Raw genomic sequence first — 20,023 nt, forward strand, 5'->3', positions numbered from 1 at the left:
GGTACTAGCTGGATAACTATGAGCAGACATAGAGCTTCCAATATATCAGTAAAACCTTCAACCTCATTGTCAGATACAAACTTAACTTGCTCTTAATTACAATAAGGGGAGAAGATCAACCTGCCTCATTGGTGCAGAAAGGCAAGGCATCAAGTACTCTGACATATAGCCAACACTCTGGGAAACCGAAACAGAAGAAATAGGAAAAGCACCAAAACGTTCTGAAAAGTAATTGCAAGAGTTATAATAAATAGTGCAACCCAGCTGCGTACACGAATGCACAACTGAGAAAAAGCTAACAAGAAAAGGAAGTTTCAATTCATTAATGATAACGATGCATGTACATCCGAGGATTAGTTAAACAACAAAAATATAAAAACGTTTGACTGTATCCAACCTTTCAGACATCCTTGCTTTTTGGTAGTTTGCATTATCTTTGAAAACGAATCACCAATTCATGGTATTATTAAATACAGTTTGATAATACATACTGGCTGTGACTTATCTTAGTGGATACATAAATGGTAAAGGCCCACCCAATTGTTAGGAAGGCCCACCTCATCTATCTATCTGTCTATCTATCCATATATTACTAAAACTCTCATCTTGTATGTATGTATGTTCCCGAAATACAGCCAAAACGGGACACGATAGCGCAACAATTTTAGGGCTACCTTACTAACCATTCTCCTGCGGTGTGCAGTATCAAGTTTCGTTCAAATCGGGCAACGGAAAAATTATTAAAAAATCGATTCCCGATTCAGTCAGGTACTCTCTGGGAGAATTTGATCAATGCAAACAACCTCAGCGGTATAGTTCGCTGGAGCTATCTTTTTTTCTTGAAATGATTTTTTGATCAACCGCTGTCACAACGGGAACCCAACGGGTTCACGGGTCGTCTAGTAGTTACTAAATGTGATACTACAATACTTGACATAGCACTCTTGCAATCCTCTACTTGAAAGGATTTGTCCTCCCCCTTGTCCTGGAAAAAAAAACTGTATTCGCTGAGTTTCCTGATAAGAATAAGCTGGTCAAACACTTACAATATGTCTTTCAATCCTGGAAAATCCCACACTCTCACTATCTCTCACCAAAAAAATCCAGATGGCAAACCCTCCGATCTACCCTTGAACTTCAATCAGTCACCCCCCCTCCCCCAGCGGTTTCTGCAGGGTGTACGCAGTCTGCCAGCGACCCCTTTCTTGTGAAACTCCCAAAATCCAGAATCATTTACCTCCACTCATTGTTGCTCTTTCTTCATTCCTGTGGAACCAACTTCTACACTCTCTTCAATCTAATTCTTCCCTCCAGTTCTTTAATGCAGCTGTTGACCACCATCACAGATCATCCCCTATCCAGAATCATGATATTGTTGCGAATTCGCGCCCGCTGGCGTGCGGACGGCTGCGTCACTCGAATCGCGGCACGTCGCCCACCGGACGGACAATTCTGTCGTGACCCTCTCGGAACAACACCGGAAGCTAGTCACGGGTGGGGGTTTAACCCCACCACGACCGTGCCAATTGCCCACCCGCGCAGGATAGGGTTGCTTGCCAAATTCGATCTACCTAAGTACCTGCGCGGATGGTCGACCGGGCGATCGTACCACGCCACAGGCCGACTCCGGACACGAACCGCTTAAGCGGTCCGTTCCGTGCTACAGTGATAACCGAGCGGTGTTATCGTCGGCCTTGACGGTTCCGATTAATTACTGGGATGTTGCACCCACTACGAACCCCTTTCCGTGATGCAAGATGAAGGGTCAATAGAGAAGGAAAAGAGATGAAGCAGAGCGGGAACAGTTCAATAAGCAAGCATTTTATTCACACACACACACACACACACACACACACACACACACACACACACACATACACACACACACACACACACACACACACACACACACACACACACAGACAAGCACGTAAGGCACGTATTTACAGCAATACACAATCAAAATGCACATTAAGCAATTAAAACAAAAGAAACGATGCAGAGCTACAACCGAATACGCGTACACACGGCAACACTTAAACAGTTCTACTTTATGAGACACGGCGCCACAAGATCCATACAAAAACCCCAAAGAAAAGAACGAAAGAAGTCGCGACATCCCTTTGGCTGGTGAGTCCCTCTCCCGCGACCGTTAGCGTGGTCGCGCCCGGCCCCGACCTCTCTCGCGGCCGGCGAACCCTCTACGGCACTCCCCGTCCCGACGCACAGGTCCACCTCGCAACAGGCGCCGCCACGTCTCCCGTCCGTGCCTTCGTAACAGGGCCGCTCGCCAAGGCGCGGGCACAGGACCTCCTCCTGAAGACCAACTCTCCACAAAACCAACCGAACCACCAGCCAAGACGAAGAGGAAGAAAAATTGCGCCCGCCCGTGTCCGTCTTTTATCGCCCGGGGCTCCGCCCTTCGCCCCGCCCCGTTCTCGGCTCCACCTTCCTTCGAGAGGGTTCCCGAAAAAGGCGTTCCCTCACGCTTTCCCTCCACCCCGCTCCGTCCGGGGGCCGAGGGAGTCAGTTTTTGGCTCGGAGCCAGAGAATTATTCCCCTACAAAGAGGGCCCACCTTTACATGACCTCTGACCTTTGACCTGCATCGCTCTTCCTCCACTCCAAAGCACGGGGAAGTCAGATGGGAAAAACAGGCGGGAAAAGCCCACCGAGCATCCTTGTTGGTTTTTATCTGTTCCTCCGTGGAGATCGTAACCGCACAGAGCTTGTTGAATGGCGAGTGGCAAAGATGTGGTAGCGTAGATGGTGGAGGTGGCGTGGTTGCAGTGTGGTTGGCGCTGTGATGGGGATGGTGTGGTTGTTGAAATATTGTGTGTTTGAAATAAAAGTTAGAAAAAGAAAAACGCCTAACTCAAAGGATCGCAGCCCGAATGGATCACATAAATTCCCTCTATACAACGGGTTTGCGCTAACTACACATGTACTTAGAGATATCTCACCTGAGGGCCCTTTATGGTGTAATGCGAATTTCCACAGCCGTAACAATATTTACCCCTTTTAACCCTCTCCAAGGCCACCTCTTTCAAAGTTTCCAGATTTTACTTCCTGAGAGTTTTACTTCTTTATCAGTCTTGTCCACTTCGTGTATCCTCCCCGACCTCGCATTCTCCACATCCCATATTTGCCCAAATCTCCCTCTATTTTGTCCCTCAATACTGCTGTGTTTATGTCACCCCCCCCTCAACTCGCTCTCTCTCTCTCTTTCTATTGTTCCTTCTATTCTGTTACTTCCTGAACCATTCTTTGTTCTTGCTCCTCCACAAGCCTCGACATTGTATAAAAACAGGGACAAAAGTTGATGTAACTATCCGTTTTGATGTTTCTGTTTGTTAAGTAAACCAATTTGAATCCCTGTTTATTTCATGGTTTGTACTGTTGTGGCAACACTTTCGTTTGTCATTAAAAGTCGCTTGTCGATTTTGAAAAGCTTGTCGATGTCGATATTAAAAGTAGCTTGCCTGGTGCTGTTCTAATCCTGTTGGCATTTTGAAGAAATGAAATTGTGTTTTTTTTTTCAATTTTTTTGTGGGGCTTAAACCACTTCCCCATACCCACTGAGGAATGGGGTCAGGGATCATTTACCTTTCACATAGCTACAAAAGCTTCGGTGTTATAGAGCAATTTAAAACAAAATCCAACCTTTTTTGTTATTCAAAATTTTCAAAAAAGTTTTTTTTAGCCTAAAACACTCCCTCGCACTCACTGATGAACCTCCAAAAGTTTGACGAAGATCCGTTTGGCAATCTCTGAGAAAAAATGGTGACACACACACAAATGGCTCTCTTATAGTATAGATACCCACACACTATGTTCAGCATCCAAACAAAAAAAAAACCAAAAAAACCCTATTCCTTGGTGGAATGCAACTAACTAGCATTAACAAAGCAAAACGGCCTTCGCATGCTGCTCTCTTGTTGCCAAGGCATGACCAACCCAATTTTTCATCTCAAGCTCCATCACTGCATATTTAATCTTGTGGGATCTGCAAGATGAATCATAATTATAATCCTTTAATCTTCAAAGCCATTTCAGAAAATGCTTTCCTGCCAGTTTTGAGGTGGCTACCCATGGTGAGGATGCTAACAGCAAAAAGTGAGTTCAGTTGTAAAAGGGAGAAGGCAAAAAAAAAAAAATCAATTAACCAAATTTAAATTTCACTATCATTTTACAGCAAATTATTTTTAACAACCGATATACAATTGTGTGAATTAACAAAGTTTTGCAGAATAACATAAGCAGCTTGCATCGAGATAGGCAGGTATGTCACAAAAAATGCCCACTTTGTGTTTTGCCCAACCACAAAGTACTGGACATGATGACAGCCAAAAAACGAACGTGGACAAAGGATTTCAAAATCAATCAGTTCAAATTCCGTCGCAGTCGCTAAACTTTGAATATGTTGCTGTTTATTTCTCAACCATTAAATCTCAAACATCTCTATAGACACTGCATCTGGGTCATTTGACACAGTCTTTTATCCTGCTCTGCTTGTCAGGCTTACCATACCAAGCCATCATCACACCTCGCTTTCTTTTCGACTTTTTTTTTTCCACTCGTGCGTGCAATCATCATGTTGATGTCAATTAAATACTCTCGTCTCCTCTCCCAGTGTCGGTTGCAGTTGCCAATAGGTACTTTGTCTTAGAGTCTGGTTCCTGATCAAACACATAAAACTCTGATGCTCTGGAAAAATAATCCCCTCTTCCTTTTAACAACTGGTTCCACATTATGCTGCACAGTACCTCACCTCACCTCGATGACATGCAGGCAGACAGGCAACAGTTGCATTACTCTCAGCCGGTCTGACAAATGACATTTCTTTCCATCCTGAAAACCATTGGTCTTATTCCATCACTCTGGAAGGATAGTAAAATGAACTCACTGTCCAATAACATTTTGTTAACTGGTGTGTCGGGTTATGTGTATTGTTTAGGTGGTATGCCAATGATTCAATATGGAAAAAATTATTACATACAGGACTTTATAATGTTTGACAGTTGTAAATAACGAGCGAGGTTAAATGTGACAAGTGTTTAATGTCACCATTAGAGGTTACGTTTAGTGTTAATGATGGCTTACAGAAAAATTGCACGTGCTCGGGTAAATTATAGTGGCTTCCTTGACACGGAACCATGCAGCATTAATGAGTAAATTTGAGTGGCTTCTGGATATGGCATCTGGTAACAATAAGTAGTTTCTGGGGTTGGCTTTCTTGAAAGTTTATGGAATGAGAATGCAAAAGATGATAAAGGTGAAAGAGTGGATGGGTCGAGAGGGGAAGCCAGTCACCATTTGCTTTGTACAGTTCTACAGTGGTGTATTTGAGTGTCGCTTTGTGCTACTCCAGTTATAAAATCAAGTTTGTTCCTCATTCGACTGACTCCAGGTTGAACATGGATTGATTACAGAACCTTAGTTTGTGACACCCATCTATCTATTTCCATCGTCAGCCAATGGAAAAAATTGTCTCTTAACTTTGAGGCCTCACTATTAGCCAAAACCTCTCCCGGGATGACCATATCGCCAAGCTGGCCTGAAAAGTCAGCCACCTCCACCATTCCAAGTCATTCCTTAAAAAAATCAAAACTATTCTCAACCTAACGGGCCTTATTAAAAAAGCCCGTAGCTCAGTGGAGTACTGCTCTTCCCTCTGGTCTGGTAGGCGTACTTCACATCCATCTCTGTTGGATTCAGTAGAATCTAGAGCTCTCAACATGATTTGCATCTCTCATGATATGGCAAAAGCACAAGGCCTGTTGATCACATTCACATCACAAACAGGTTGGTGGCCTCTGTTTTTCAATGCCTTTCCTCCGCTCTTGTTCACTGTCAAGTCACCCCCTAAGTTAAAGGTGCCTGGTCCAAAGCAGACACTTGGCGTCATGTGGATACCTACATACATCTATCTATAATTCCAGCAATGTGTGTGTGTGTGTGTGTCTGTGACCGCTGTTTCTCGACAACCACCGGTCCGATCTCATTGAAACTTGCCAGGAATATTGCTGGGGCCCTGTGGATGTGACTTTTCAAGGTTTGATATTAAATGGACAAGTGGTTCCCAAGTTATGGCCATTTATTTTTTAAAAACCAATGACAGGACACGGTGCTATGACATCACGATTGACATCACAAATTCTCTTCTTTTTTTATTTTTATTTTTTGCACGTACGGCCACGCACATATGGGCACGCGAGAGCGAAGGAACGGCCTGTGTGGTTGTTGTTTCTGGCACGGGGTTTGAAAGATTTTTCTTTTTTTTGCACGTACAGCCATGCACGTACGGGCCCGCACGCACGGGCATGCACTAGTACCTATGGTGCTTTCAATAAAAAAAATCTAGGCTCTTCCATGAATTTAGTTTTTGTACATAAAAATAAAAAGGAGTCATCAAAAGGCATAAATGGAGCCACGAATGAGATCAGATGATGTGCGAAATATTACTTAGGTTTCCTGAGGCAAATTGTGAACACAGTTTTCTGCATTTCATAAAATCACGTTTTTGGGCCCAGATCACAACCGCTAATTACCGCAGTCGGGTGTGAAGTCACAAATGCCGAGGTCGATCACTTCGAGAACAGCCGACTTCAAGCAGAATCGAATATGGGATACCCCGAGTGGTGGTGGACGTTCCGTATTTTAACCAGCGCATCCTAAGCATGCTAATAGGTCAAGTGCAAGGGAAGAGAAGTGCGGAAGGGCATGCTGCAGCATGGACTCCTTAACCAGGACAATGCTTCTCTCATCACGCGATGCTTCTCCCTCGCTTGGTCCTCACCCAGTTTCAGATGAAGGGGAGCACAGAACTAGACACCATTAAGCTATCTCTTTCCCAAATTGGACAATAGCAGTGGTGGGATGAAGGACGATTGCACCCTAAACATTGACCTTAATAGAGGTGAATAGCACCAAATCCTTATACATGTGAAACAGGCGAATGCCTCCTTTCTATCTCTGATGACCCTCCACCCCTCGGATCCTCAGCAATATTTTACATGAAGATCAAAGTTAATCAAGCATGATAGCAAACATAACATTCTCAAAAAAAAAAAAAATGCTCCTGGACAGCAACAGATAAGTTAACAAATATTCAATCACCTTCGCAGTACATCCATGTTCTTTCTCGATTTTTCCTGCGTCAGTCTGGCCCATGCATACTCCATGTTGGAGACTTTAATGGAATCCTGAATAAACTGCTCACTAAGGATGGTGGAGGGCCGTAGCTGTTCAAAGTCCACATCGTTCCTGTGCAGCAACGACTCCACCACATGGTCTGTAGATTGAGAAATGAGAGTTATTCAAGTTCATGAACACAAAATAAAGCTAACTTCTAAGGAAACTTGAGAGTACATAAGAACACCTTACCCTGCGCAGTCTTGAGTAAAAGGACATGGGAAGGGTCTTTTAAACTCTTGCTTTGAGTTTCTGAGCACGATATAAATTTGATTTGTTTTGTTTGTGAACCTTGCATAACAGGCGTGATGGTAACCACACAGTGATAGTCTCCACCATATTTGTCATAATCTCAAACAGTTATTGTGCATTCAGGGCATGATGGCATGAATGCCGATTCTCATAGTTTTTAGTCGCTTCTACATATTTAGCTTCAAAAATGGCTTTCTCTGCAACCGCTTGTCCGATCGATGCAAAACTTTAAACATTGGAGCGACTCCCCATGGACAATATTTTATTGCTAACTCTGACATCATAGATCATATGGTATGGCAGCATATGGTATGAAATTGGGTTTAAAGAGAAACATTTGGACATAATTTTCTCCAAAACCGCTCAATGAAAAAAAAATTGAAACTTGGCATATGCCATCAACGCCCCATGGGGTATCTCTTCAAAATAGGGTGACAACAATGATGTCATCAGAGAGGCGGTATTCCAGCCATTATTGGTTTAATTGAAATTCTTATCCCAAAAAAAATCTGAAGCGTCATAACTGATCTATGACCTGATGTGAGTGAAGAATTAAATTTATGATGTTCATAAACCATGCCAAGAAACTATGTGACATAATAGTGTGCGTGGATGATACGGGTATATGGGCGATAATAGTGGTGTGTTCAGTTAACGATCAATTAGAGAAGGACCTCATGAACTTATAAGTCTCTGCTTGGACCCACATACAAGTCACCATTCCTGACAATGACGGTGTCTCAATTTTCCATCCGCTTTCTGAAGCACTGTGTTAAAGTTTGCAATTTAGTTGCAATTAGTCGAAGTTTTCCAGGTTTTTCCTCCTTAAATTATTTGCTGGTGTGCTGAAGTTCAGCAAAATATCATTGGTGAACCTTGAATTGTGCGTGCTGTCCATTGTACCTCCCACACCTGCTCATACGCTGACATTACATTATTTCGATGGTTGGGGGTTAGACTCGGGAATGCGGCCCACAGCCGCATATCAAAATCTTAGTGTGGCCCACGAATCAGAAAAGGATGCCTATGCTATGCCCTACTGTATACTCTAATAATAAGTCATCGAAGACAAATAAAATATGATTGTAAAAACAAATTAAAAATTCATGGTTTATTATCTCCACCACCGAAGGTGAAGGAGGTTATGATTTCACCCCTTTCTGTCTGTTTGTTTGTCTTTGTACAATATATCTCAAAAAGTTAGAGACGGATCCAGATGAAATTTTGTTGACAGGTTCGTTGTGTGACAAGGATGAACTGAGTAGATTTTGGTGAAGATCCGGATCCTACTACTAGAATTTTTTTCAATGATTCTTCACCATTGAGAGATAGGGCCAAAAACGACATTTAGCACGACACCTCAAAAAGTTACGGATGGATTCGGATGAACCTTGGTGGACAGGTTGGTTGTGTGACAAGGAGGAACTGATTCACTTTTGGTGAAGATCCGGTTCTGGATGCGGATCTGAGAATTTTTGGCCCCGATATATTCTCGTAAATCAGGCATTACGTGGCAGAGGTATGCGCTCCACTGAGTGCCCTTCTAGTTAAATATACATGTGGATGAATGAAAGACTGATTATAAGAGAGAGGGAGGGAGAGAAGGGAGTAATGAAGTATGGAAGGAGAGAGGGGGGGAGAGGGAGAGGGAGAGGGAGAGGGAGAGGGAGAGGGAGAGGGAGGAGAGGGAGGTGAGTGAGGAGAGGGAGGAGAGGGAGGAGAGGGAGCAGAGGTAGGAGGGGGAGGTGAGGGAGGAGAGGGAGGAGAGGGAGGAGAGGGAGGAGAGGGAGGAGAGGGAGGAGAGGGAGGAGAGGGAGGAGAGGGAGGAGAGGGAGGAGAGGGAGGAGAGGGAGGAGAGGGAGGAGAGGGAGGAGAGGGAGGAGAGGGAGGAGAGGGAGGAGAGGGAGGAGAGGGAGGAGAGGGAGGAGAGGGAGAGGGAGAGGGAGAGGGAGAGGGAGAGGGAGAGGGAGAGGGAGAGGGAGAGGGAGAGAGAGAGAGAGAGAGAGAGAGAGAGAGAGAGAGAGAGAGAGAGAGAGAGAGGGAGAGGGAGAGGGAGAGGGCTGGGAAAAGACCTATTTGCCTATGAACTTCTCACCTACAATATGGAACACCTCGTCTTTCAAAATTCAGTCTCATAAATTACAATTTTTAAGTATTTCAAAATCTCGCCTGTTTTAGAGCTAGTGAAGATCAGGGGGGAGGAGGAGGTGCAGACAGCCTTAAAGAGGATGAAGAAGGGAAGAGTGCCAGGCATTGATGAGGTGTGTACAGAGATGATAATTGCAGTGGGAGAAGTCAGAGCGAGTTGGACGAAGAAGCTGTTGAATGTATGTATAAGAGAGGGTTCAATTCCAGAGGATTGCGGGACAGGGGTAATTGGGCTAATATGGAAGGGAAGGGCGATGTTCAACATCCAGGGAAGTACAGAGGCATTACGCTCCTAAGTCGTGCCATGAAGGTACTGAAGAGGATTCTGGATCGTAGGAAAAGGAAGAGTGTGGATATGGAGTTCGGCAAAGAGCAACATGAGCTTAGAAAGGGGAGCCGGATGTGACAGATGAGATGTTCAAGCTGAGACAAGCTGGTGGAGAATTGGAGTGCAAGGTGGAATGCAAATGGGATTTGTGGACCTGGAGAAGACCAATAACACGGTCCCAAGAGAGATGGTGCTGGCGACACTGAGATGGATGAGAGTGCCGGAAGCAGAAGTTAGGTTGGTGGAAGGGATGTACAAGGGAACGAAGGGAAGAGTTTTGGTTTGTCCTGGGATGTCTGAGGAGTTCAGTGTGAACATTGCTTTGAAGCAGGAGGGTAAAAATGAAAGGTATTCAGGGGAAGATGTTGTATGTGGATGATGTTGCTGTTGTGGTGGAAAATAAGTGGAAGATGCAGGAAGTACTGGGGGAGTAGAAGGAGGAATTCGGCAAACATGCACTGAAGATGAGTTTGGAGAAGACCGAGGTGATGTGGGTCGGGCAGCAGAGAAAATAAATGAATATCAGGTTGGAGGGGAAGGAGATCAGACAAATATATTTCCCTGAGTAGCTGGGAGGAACAGTGACCGGGGATGGTAGGTCAGAGGCATCGGTGCGGAGGATGATTTTGTTGGGTGCAAATGTGCGGATGAGGATGGAGGGATTGATGGCAGATGGAAAAATATCAAGGTAATTGAAAGGGAAAGTTCTGGTGTCTTGTGCGACCCTGGCCTATCTTTCCAGTCTGGAGAGAGTGGCAATGACAGAAACAACAACAGAGGCTGCAGATTTGCGAGAACAATTGGTTCAAAAGGCTTGCAGGAGTGAGGAGGGTGGATAGAAGGGGGATGGTTAAACTGAGGGGGGAGATTGGTGTGTAGATGAGCTTGACGGTGAAATTGGTGAAATGCCGGCTGAAATGGTGTGGATGGGGGGGGAGAGAGAATGGCAAAGGAAGCGGATATGTTGAGGGAGCAAGGGAGGAGGAAAAGAGGTAGAAAATGTGGGGGTGGTTGTCGAGTGGAGAGAGTTGACTCGGGACAGAGGGAAGTGGAGGAGTATCGCGGTCAAAGCAGGTCAGGAGATTGGTACCATTGGACCTCACACCTAATAAAGGGAATAAAAGGATGAAGTAGAAGAAGGTTCACGATCTCAAATCATTTAAACACCTGGAGAACAGGTGAGCGAAGCCAGTTCATTACGATTCGATCGAGTGGTGACATTTTTGTAAGTTTTGGTCTTTCGGAATCTTTTTATATACATGTACAGTTAACATGTTCCGTTTTGTATATTCAGTCACTCGGTACATGTAGATTCTAATGTTGCCGAGTGCAATGCATAACTTATTCAGCTTATCAATCCTAAATATAAATAACCGATATTAAGACATGAACATAATTCTTCAGACATGTTACTGGAAACTGATTTTTTTTTTTTTTTTGTCGTTGTAGCTCACTCACCAAAGTCCTTTCCCATCGCATTTGCCAACTCAGCAACCGTCATACGACGCTTTATCGGCACAACCTTCCGTGGCTTATGGCCGGACCTCTTGTCAGGTAGGCGTTTGTGATGCTTCTGAAATTCTCGAGACCTCTACAAAGAAAAAAAGAAACGGATGATTGCCAGTAAAACTAGAAAATAGAAGTTGACACAAATGCTTCGTTGGATATGCTTCCACCCACGTTAGACGGCAACTCAACGTTACGTTTGATCTCAATTGAAGGTCGTGTGAATAAAATATCGCTCCTCCATGAGCTTCAACACATGCATAACAAAAAATGAAATGAATAAAGCGCGAAAAATTAAAGATCGCATGAGGAGCGCGATAGCAAAAAGAGAGATAAGTAGAAGAGAACATTAGATACTTCTCAGTCGAGTTATTGTCTGCGATACGATTTTCAAAGGGAACATGATCATTGACCTGTTGAATCTAAAATAGAATCAGTTCATCTTTGTATTACATGGAATAATTGTGCCAAATTTGGTGGAAATCCCTTCATTGGCTCACAGTTTATCATGCTGGGTGTGCGCTGCCGCTTGCCACGTCGTCACAGGGTGAATCCCCCTTACCTGTGGCTAATATTTTAAACCACCCATTAGCCACTGTGGCTAATCCATGTATTAGTGTTTTTTTGTTTTTTTTTTTTACCAGTTTTAGACGAATTTTGGGTGATTTTCGCACATAATTCAACCTTCGTTGAGACGGCCGCCATTTTGTATGTTTTGATTATGGGAATCACGCGTGATTTCGTACAAGCTTATATATACTAACTTTAGTAGTTTTAAACTAGTTTCTAATTTTAAAAAAAAAGTCGACCGAAATTACGCATGATTCCCATGATCCTCGTCTCAAAATTTTATTTTAATATATTTTTTTCCGGAATGATTCAGCATGATTTGGCGCTACTCGGCGCTACATGCTTCGTTGGGTCAGTGGTTGCCAGGTGAGTTTTGGCAAATTCAGTAGTAGTACGAGTTTGTTTGGAAGAGAGAGTTTGTTTGGATGAGTGAGTTTGATGAGTGACGTTGGTTGGTTGGATGAGTGAAGTTGTTGGGTGAGATTGGTTGGATGAGTGAGTTTGACTGGCATGAGGTTGGTCCAATCCTGGTCCACAACCACCCCCATCCTCCACTACCAACTACTAAAGGCACAACGACCACACACACACACACACACACACACACACACACACACACACACACACACACACACACACACACACCATCACCACCATCCCTCACAATCACCACCTCCCCTGATGGTCGTTCATTCAACCAATCTCACACGTCAAACTCACTCATCCAACCAATCTGAACAATCCAACTCACTCATCCAACCAACCTCACCCATCAAACTCACACATCCGCCTTAAAATTAACTTATTATTTCATATTGCTAAAAAAAAAAAACTTTTGAATAAAATATGTGGCTAATCATTCTAAACCTGGATTAGCCACAGTGGCTAATTCCTTTTGAAAGCCAGAGCACACCCAGTCCTGGTTAAAAAAATAAAAAATTATAATGGACGGATGGACCCACAGACTGACAGCTGGATGGGCAACCCAAAAACATAATGCATCCAGCCTTCAGTTGCGGAGGCATAAATAAATTGCTTTTTATGAAAACGTCATTCTGACCGGATAGTGCAGAGGTAGTGCATTTACCTTGAAGCTATCTGGTCTCGGTTAGATTCTTGGCCCGACGACAAATCAGCTCCATTCAAACATCATTTCATAAACAGCCAGTTATTGAAAGATACGAGTCAAATTTCCCCATCAGCCAAACCAACAGTGTGGTGCATTTCATTGCCCGTTCTCCTCAGAGCAACTCTCACCAACTCTTTCCTTAGCCGTCCCCAACGCTCGCATTCTCGACTCCCATTTTGGCTCCTCCCTCTCCTCTCCTTCCTCTTTATGCTACACTATACATTCCTATCTGTTCTGTGGGAATATCTCAGCAACCCACCCCCCGCAAACGTTACACAGCAAACGTTACATAGGGTCTCCTACCCATTGGTTGACCAAACCAGACCGTTTTATGACGGCCCCCTGAACTCCTAACACTTCTGGCTGCAAGGGGCAAGTTACCTTGGGAGGGGCCGCAGCATCGCTCCTTCAGAGCCTCATCCGTACCTGAAGACACACACATCTTATCCACCCACAAAACTCCAAATGTCACTCCCTCCCACGCTGCCATACATTTTTCAACACTTGCAATATTGTTGCGGGCCGGTTATTGGCTGCGAGCACGGCCGTGAGGTGGGGCAGTAGGGTCGGCTCCACCGAACACCCGGAATCTAGATCGTCACCCTCGGACAACTCCGAGGGTACTGGTCCCTTACAGGACTGTGAATCGTCAATAAATCAACCACGTGGTACAGGGTTATTTGCCAAACTTCATAATACCTAGAGGCCCACGTGGCGAGCTACCGAGCATTCACACCCTCGGCGGAGCTCGAACGGGACGAGTCGTTTCAGTGCTCGACCCGTGCGTAACCCGAGCGGATTGTTACCGAGGTCCCGTTGGTCCAAATGCATACAACTACGGCAACAACGGCCTTCCTTAATTCCCCAACACGAACCGTGTTAAACCAATGAGGAAAACACAGAAACGAGCTGATACATTCAACAGGGGATTTATTTACAATAGGGAAAGGGGAGACGGAGCAGAATTAACACCAAATATAGTCATGCAATGTACAAAGAGCAAGCACTTTACAATTTCTACTTACAGACGGGCCCACAGACACACACACACACACACACACACACACACACACACACACACACACACACACACACACACACACACACACACACACACACAGACCCCAATGGTCTTTATTGAAGGCCTCCAGCTTGAGGACAGGTGAGCTAGAGACCAGAGACCAGAGCCTGCGCTTGGACCTGTCCACCTCGTGTGGTGTTCGACGATCTGGCTTGGTGGGACTAGAACCCGCAGCAACGATGCCACTCCAAGCACCAGGGACGGAGGAAAAGCGTCGGACGCCAGGTGGACGAGACGAGAGACGACCCGAGCACTGCCAAGCTGACCAGACCAGACGAGTCGATCTCCGGCACCTCAAACCTGATCGCTGCCAAACCGACCAGACCAGACGAGTCGATCTCCGGCACCTCAAACCCTATCGCCCAACCCTGACGACGTTTCCAAGGCCCTGGCATTCCTTATATTGCATTTCTCCTGCGGGCTGGGGTGTCGTGCGAAGGATCGCCGTCTGAGACGTCTCGCCTCTCATTGGTCGAGAAGCTGTGGGAAAGTTCGCAATCTGAGACGTCTCGCCTCCCATTGGTCCGGGGTTCGTGGGAAAGTCGGTGTCTGAGACGTCTCGCCTCTCATTGGTCGCGGGGAACATTCCATCTCTCTGTGGCGGAGTCAGAGCTCTGGTGGCCGAGGAAACTCGGCCCATGTACGTGCTGACACGCACGTGTTTAATGGTGCCGATGGATGATGGTGGGACGAGAAACGAAGGAGGATGTTGTTGTTGTTGTTGTAGTAATTGATGTAACAAAAGGTCTAACTATAAAATAATTCACAGCGCACGTAGAATTATTCACCCATTAAACAAAGGGGAAGGAACCCTGACTAGAAACACAGACTTATCGATATAACTGTTGTATAGGGACCCTGGCTGTTGTGTGCGATGGGTTCCAGATTCGTAACAATATAAGGTACTGGGTACCTAACCTGCCATGGCCTGCGTACACACAAATCATCACAACCACTCAATCGAAACACAATTCTTTACTTACCAGACAGAAAACACATTTTAACCCTTTCCACCCGATCCACATGCTTGGCTCTCTTGGCCACTCTTGCCCGTCACCCAACCAATTCCCCTAACTCACCTGCAAACCCCCAATAGCAAAGCATGGCAAGTCCTGACAATGGGAGAAGGGTAAATTGAATAAACGAAATTACCACTGAGGACCACATTCAATACCAGCAGCGCCTGCTACAGCCATTCTTCCCATGAAACCAATTCCAATTAAAACCCAGAGCTCTCCTCCCAAGCCGAGAGCCCATAAATCATGGTGGACCATCTGTGGAAGGCGATGTGGGCCTCTCAAGGCCTTTCCCAAACACTCCATAACATTCCACAAATGCTTCAGTTGTTGTCCAGTGGGCTGTACTCGTACCGAGACCATGCGGATCGACCCGTGTCCATAGACCAGCTCAGCATGGCAGGCCGCCACATGCTGGCTGTCTCAGAGCCTCAGGGAGAGGCTGCCAGGTCACTTGGCCGGGAGGTCACCTCATCAGTCCCTTACTGGCCCTCAGTGGTGCCACCACCAAAGGGTGGACCGCAACATATCCCGCTAGTGGTCCTCGTGATACACCATGACCAGTGCCCAGGGGGAACCACCTCGGACCCCCAGAGGTCTCAATCCCCTCCATGGTCCAGCAACCCCACCGGCCCGAAACTTTTGCTTGGACAGTGCTCTGATGGACGGGGAATGCCACACTCCATGAAACTCCCAGTTGGGTCCAGGTCGTGCCACAGCACCCGTGGTCAGACACCATGTCCAAATTCTGCCAGTGCAGCTCCCCAGCTGCCTGGCTCAACCCAATCGCCCAGGGGGGCAATTTCACACAAGGACGGCCCCCTAAACTTCCCTTGGTCCGAATTCTGCAGCCTGGGGACCAACTCCCACCAAAGCTGCTCCAAAACAATTTCTCATTTACATGAAAAATATCTGGCCTCACATTTCCAAACATGGCTGCATATAACCAAATTATTGGGCTTTTCTGCCCCTCCTTCAGCCGCTGCTGGCATTGAGCCTCATGCTCTTCCAACTTTCCTCTATTGTCATGAGTCATCAGCTGCTCATGACTCACAGATCCTACAGGACACGAAAAAGCACGTGCATCGACAAATTCCAAATGGGGAAACAAATGACCGGTTCACAGGTGGCCTGTCTCTTTCTAGGACCTAGGTTCTCTCCCGTTACATTTTTTTCTTACCCGCTGCCTCGTGGCAGCTAAAATTCACCCCACGTGCTGTGGATGACAGCCCTGGGCGCCGAGTCGATCCCGACAGGGTCCGTTCCGAACACCCTGGAAATGGCACAATGACTGCCAGCACCAGCTTACACCCGACGAACGACACAGCCTCGCTCTCCAGCGCGAGCTCGGACCCACACACCGACAGTCCGGCCTCGCTCCCATCAAGAGCAGGCTCACTCGTCGCCCCACACGTCACAGGCTCGGACACCTGGCTCACCAGTTCAGGCTCGGCCGCTTGTATGTGCCTCCAAGCCGGTGTTGCATCGCACCCTGTTGGTCAGAACAACCCTTACCGGGTTCAACCGCGCACCCGCGAGTGCCACACCACAAACGTTTCACAGACCATGAAGCCAATCATCACCCCCTCTAAACCATCTATCCTCGTCTCTTGGATGGTCTCTTTCCACTGGATCAAAGCGACATTCACACCAGCGCGATGTTCTTCCAGGCCATTACCCAGCAAGCATGCTCCCGTGGAATTTCCCTTTGTCCCGTCCAACCAACCTTCCATTCCAGTTTTAATCTGTGCCCCAAACTGCGTTGTTAAATTTCATTATTTTTATTCAATTTTTCACCCACTATATTCCTCTGTTCCTTCTGTTCTTTCATTTCATTCCTCATTTCCCTTCCATTTTTATTCAACTTCAAATTCAAATCGTGATCTATATCATTTTTAGCCCTATCTCTCAATGGAGAAGAATCACTTTAAAAATTCTAGTCGTCGGATCCGGATCCAGATATTCACCAAAATCGAATCTGTTCGTCCTTGTCACACACTCAACCTGTCCACAAAATTTCATCGGATCCGTCCACACAAACAAACAGACAGAAAGGGGTGAAAACGTAACCACCTTCACCTTCGGTGGCGGAGGTAATGAAACAAGTCCTGGTTGGACATCGCACCCGCTTCCTGACTTGATGGTTCAGGAATGGGGGAGATTCCTACCCGAATCTAATGCCTAAACCCAGCTCGCTTCCTTCATCCTCGCTGCTTCCTTCAACCACATAATCATGCACATCAGCCATTTTGTGCAGCGGCTTCTTCCCACGCGTGCCAAGGAAATTCAAAAAAAAATTGTTTTTAAATTCACAATGCACTCCAACAATTAACTATTAATTTGGAAGTCCTCAGTTCCAAATCCCACACTCCTGACACCAATGTGGCATCAGGAGTGGAAAATCTTGATCAGGGATCGAGTCTTGCACTCCTGGGGGAGTCAGGGGGTTAAAAAAAAACGCCACTCCTGATAAACCAATGTAGCGTCACCGGCTCAACCAACGTCGAGCTGTCGCGGCAGGAGGTTGAAGTCCTGCGATGTCCCAAGCGGGTCAACTCCAATGGAGACGTTCTGAATTAATGTCAGAGCAACGAGGGTGCGGGTCATAAGGAGAGACATGAGAAATCTTGAAGCTTTCAAACCAAACAGGTTTATTTCCCAAACCACAATAATAAAAAGAACCAGGGATGATTGAACGCGACGGAGGAAATGATGATGGATTGTGGTGGGGAAGAAAAGTAGACACAAAATCAATAACAAATAATTATGTACAAATATGGAGTCACCGGGTCAGACGAAACACCGCAAAGAGATGCCAGGAGAAGTCCCGAGCTTTTTTTTTAGCAGTTGGAACTGCTGTTAAGCTCATGTCCGCTGTTTAAATTTTGAGGTTAAGAGTTTGGAGAGAAGATCGCATTTTAGTTTTAAAACATGAGCGCAAATTAAATAAATTTTAAAAAGTTAGGAACAGCTCCTGGAGATGCCCAGAAAAGTCCAGAAATTAAATAAATTGAATATTATTTAATTTTATCAATTTCCGGACTTCGTGTGTCTCCGGGCATCACTGGGCATCTCCAGGCGGTGTTTAGTATGACCCACAAATGGGTAGGAGAAATCTTAAGAAACCAAGGTGCTTCACTCCAGACTCAGTCACAGACGGGAAGGGAACAAAAACCGGGGGGCTCAGCTCTGGGGCAGCGGGGACGAGTAGGTGATGAGGAGGGACGAGGAGGACGACGATGAGGCAAGCAGATGATGTGGAGACGAACAGGCGGTGATCTCACACGGCGGGCTCTAGGGACGGGACAGGGCAGGAACGACGAAATGGCCAGAGGCAGGACGCACAGGCATAGGCAGGCAGGACGATCTCCTCAGAGAAATCTCAGACTCAATTATCCACAGCAGTCTCCCCCCCCCCGCCCCCCCCGAAGTCGTGTTCCACGTTCTCCTCAGAGCAATTCTCACCAACTCTTTCCTCAGCCATCCCCAAAGCTCGTATGCCCAACTTCCAATTTGGATCCTCCCTCTCCTTCCTCTTTGGCCACGCTCCGCCCCCCCACCCCCACTCTTGGGGTCCACCCCTCCCAGGCGATCCATTGCTCCACCCCTCGGGAGACATTCATCGCTCTGCCCCCCCACCGCCTCTTGTGTGCCAAGTCTCCCGGCGCCCCCGGTAGAGGTTTAGATAAATGCTTTACACAAAATATTCTCAACCATAATCCCTTACTAACTATTACCACGCACCGCCCTCTGTATGACACAAATGCAAACAAGACAATCCTTAAGTTGACGTTTCCCAACTTATACATCGAGATGACTACTCACACACGGACTGTGCTACACTATACATTCCTGATCTGTTCTATGGGAATATCTAATGCACATATCCCCCCCCCCTCCACAAATGTAACAATATAAGAGTCTGCCCAAAGTCATAAAGCAAGAATGACCTTGAAAAGAACCAGTACAAAGCATACCTTTGACACCGCCATAAACCGAACGCAGCACAGGTGAGGTGCAGAATACGAGCCCAGGATCCAATGCCATTGTTGAAGTGCCAGGAAATCAGGTACGCGTCGCTGTCGCTGCACGAGGCACACAAAACGCACGACGTACGCCTGCATCGTGCTCTGCAAGACGACAGCATCAGTCTTAATTAACAACCAATCACCCCGAAAACAAGAACACCAACATTCCATAAAGGTTATATTGTTACGAATCTGAAAACCATTCACATTTACACATACAGTTGACCCAAAGTTTAGTTATTTCGTTAAGTATATGTGGATAGTTAGAAGCTCTCCGCTATGTCTAATGGGTTAATTTCATGTGTGTGCTGCGGGTTTCTTTTATAGTCAGGTTTTTTACATCTTTAAATCTACCGACGCCAGTGGAACCCTCGCTTCACTCCTCCTCCCACTCTGCGGGCGAACAAGCGCTTCACCCGCCCAGCTTTCACTTCACACCACGGCGCCATCACGCACGTGTTTCTGACTACGGGCGTGGGCGGAGCCTCCCCCCTCGCTTCAGAGCCGACTCCGCCCCAGCAAGATGGAATGTTCCTCCCGTCCAATCAGGGGTGAGATTGCCTCAGCTCTGACTCTGCCCCATCATAGAAACATGTCTCCCCTCTCGACACTGGGGAAGACAACAAAAAAGCCTCTCTCGGGGAGGAGCACCGAGACGCCGACACGCCCCCCTCCTCCAATCGTGGCTGGCCACCACGACACCCGAAAACGCCCCATCCAATCCGGAGGCGAGTTATCCGAGAGCGGATCCCTCCACCCGCACGGGGGAGGG

The 20,023-nt window shown here is 46.4% G+C and overlaps 1 protein-coding gene across 1 annotated transcript in view; it reads right to left on the reverse strand.

Annotated features, from left to right (window-relative positions):
• LOC147031438 (translation initiation factor IF-2, mitochondrial-like) overlaps positions 1-20,023 on the reverse strand; it is a 94,514-nt gene that overhangs the window by 66,447 nt on the left and 8,044 nt on the right. The window contains exons 2-4 of the mRNA XM_085849574.1: positions 19,201-19,353; positions 11,380-11,512; positions 7,119-7,293 (exon numbers count right to left, since the gene is read on the reverse strand). Of these exons, the coding sequence (XP_085705700.1) occupies positions 7,119-7,293; positions 11,380-11,512; positions 19,201-19,347 (455 nt within the window). The 5' untranslated portion in view covers positions 19,348-19,353. The remainder of the gene's footprint in view (positions 1-7,118; positions 7,294-11,379; positions 11,513-19,200; positions 19,354-20,023) is intronic.

The sequence above is a fragment of the Eptatretus burgeri genome, chromosome 2, assembly GCF_056783735.1.
Source record: "Eptatretus burgeri isolate ZD-2024b chromosome 2, Ebu_testis_v1, whole genome shotgun sequence".
Lineage (NCBI taxonomy): Eukaryota > Metazoa > Chordata > Myxini > Myxiniformes > Myxinidae > Eptatretus > Eptatretus burgeri.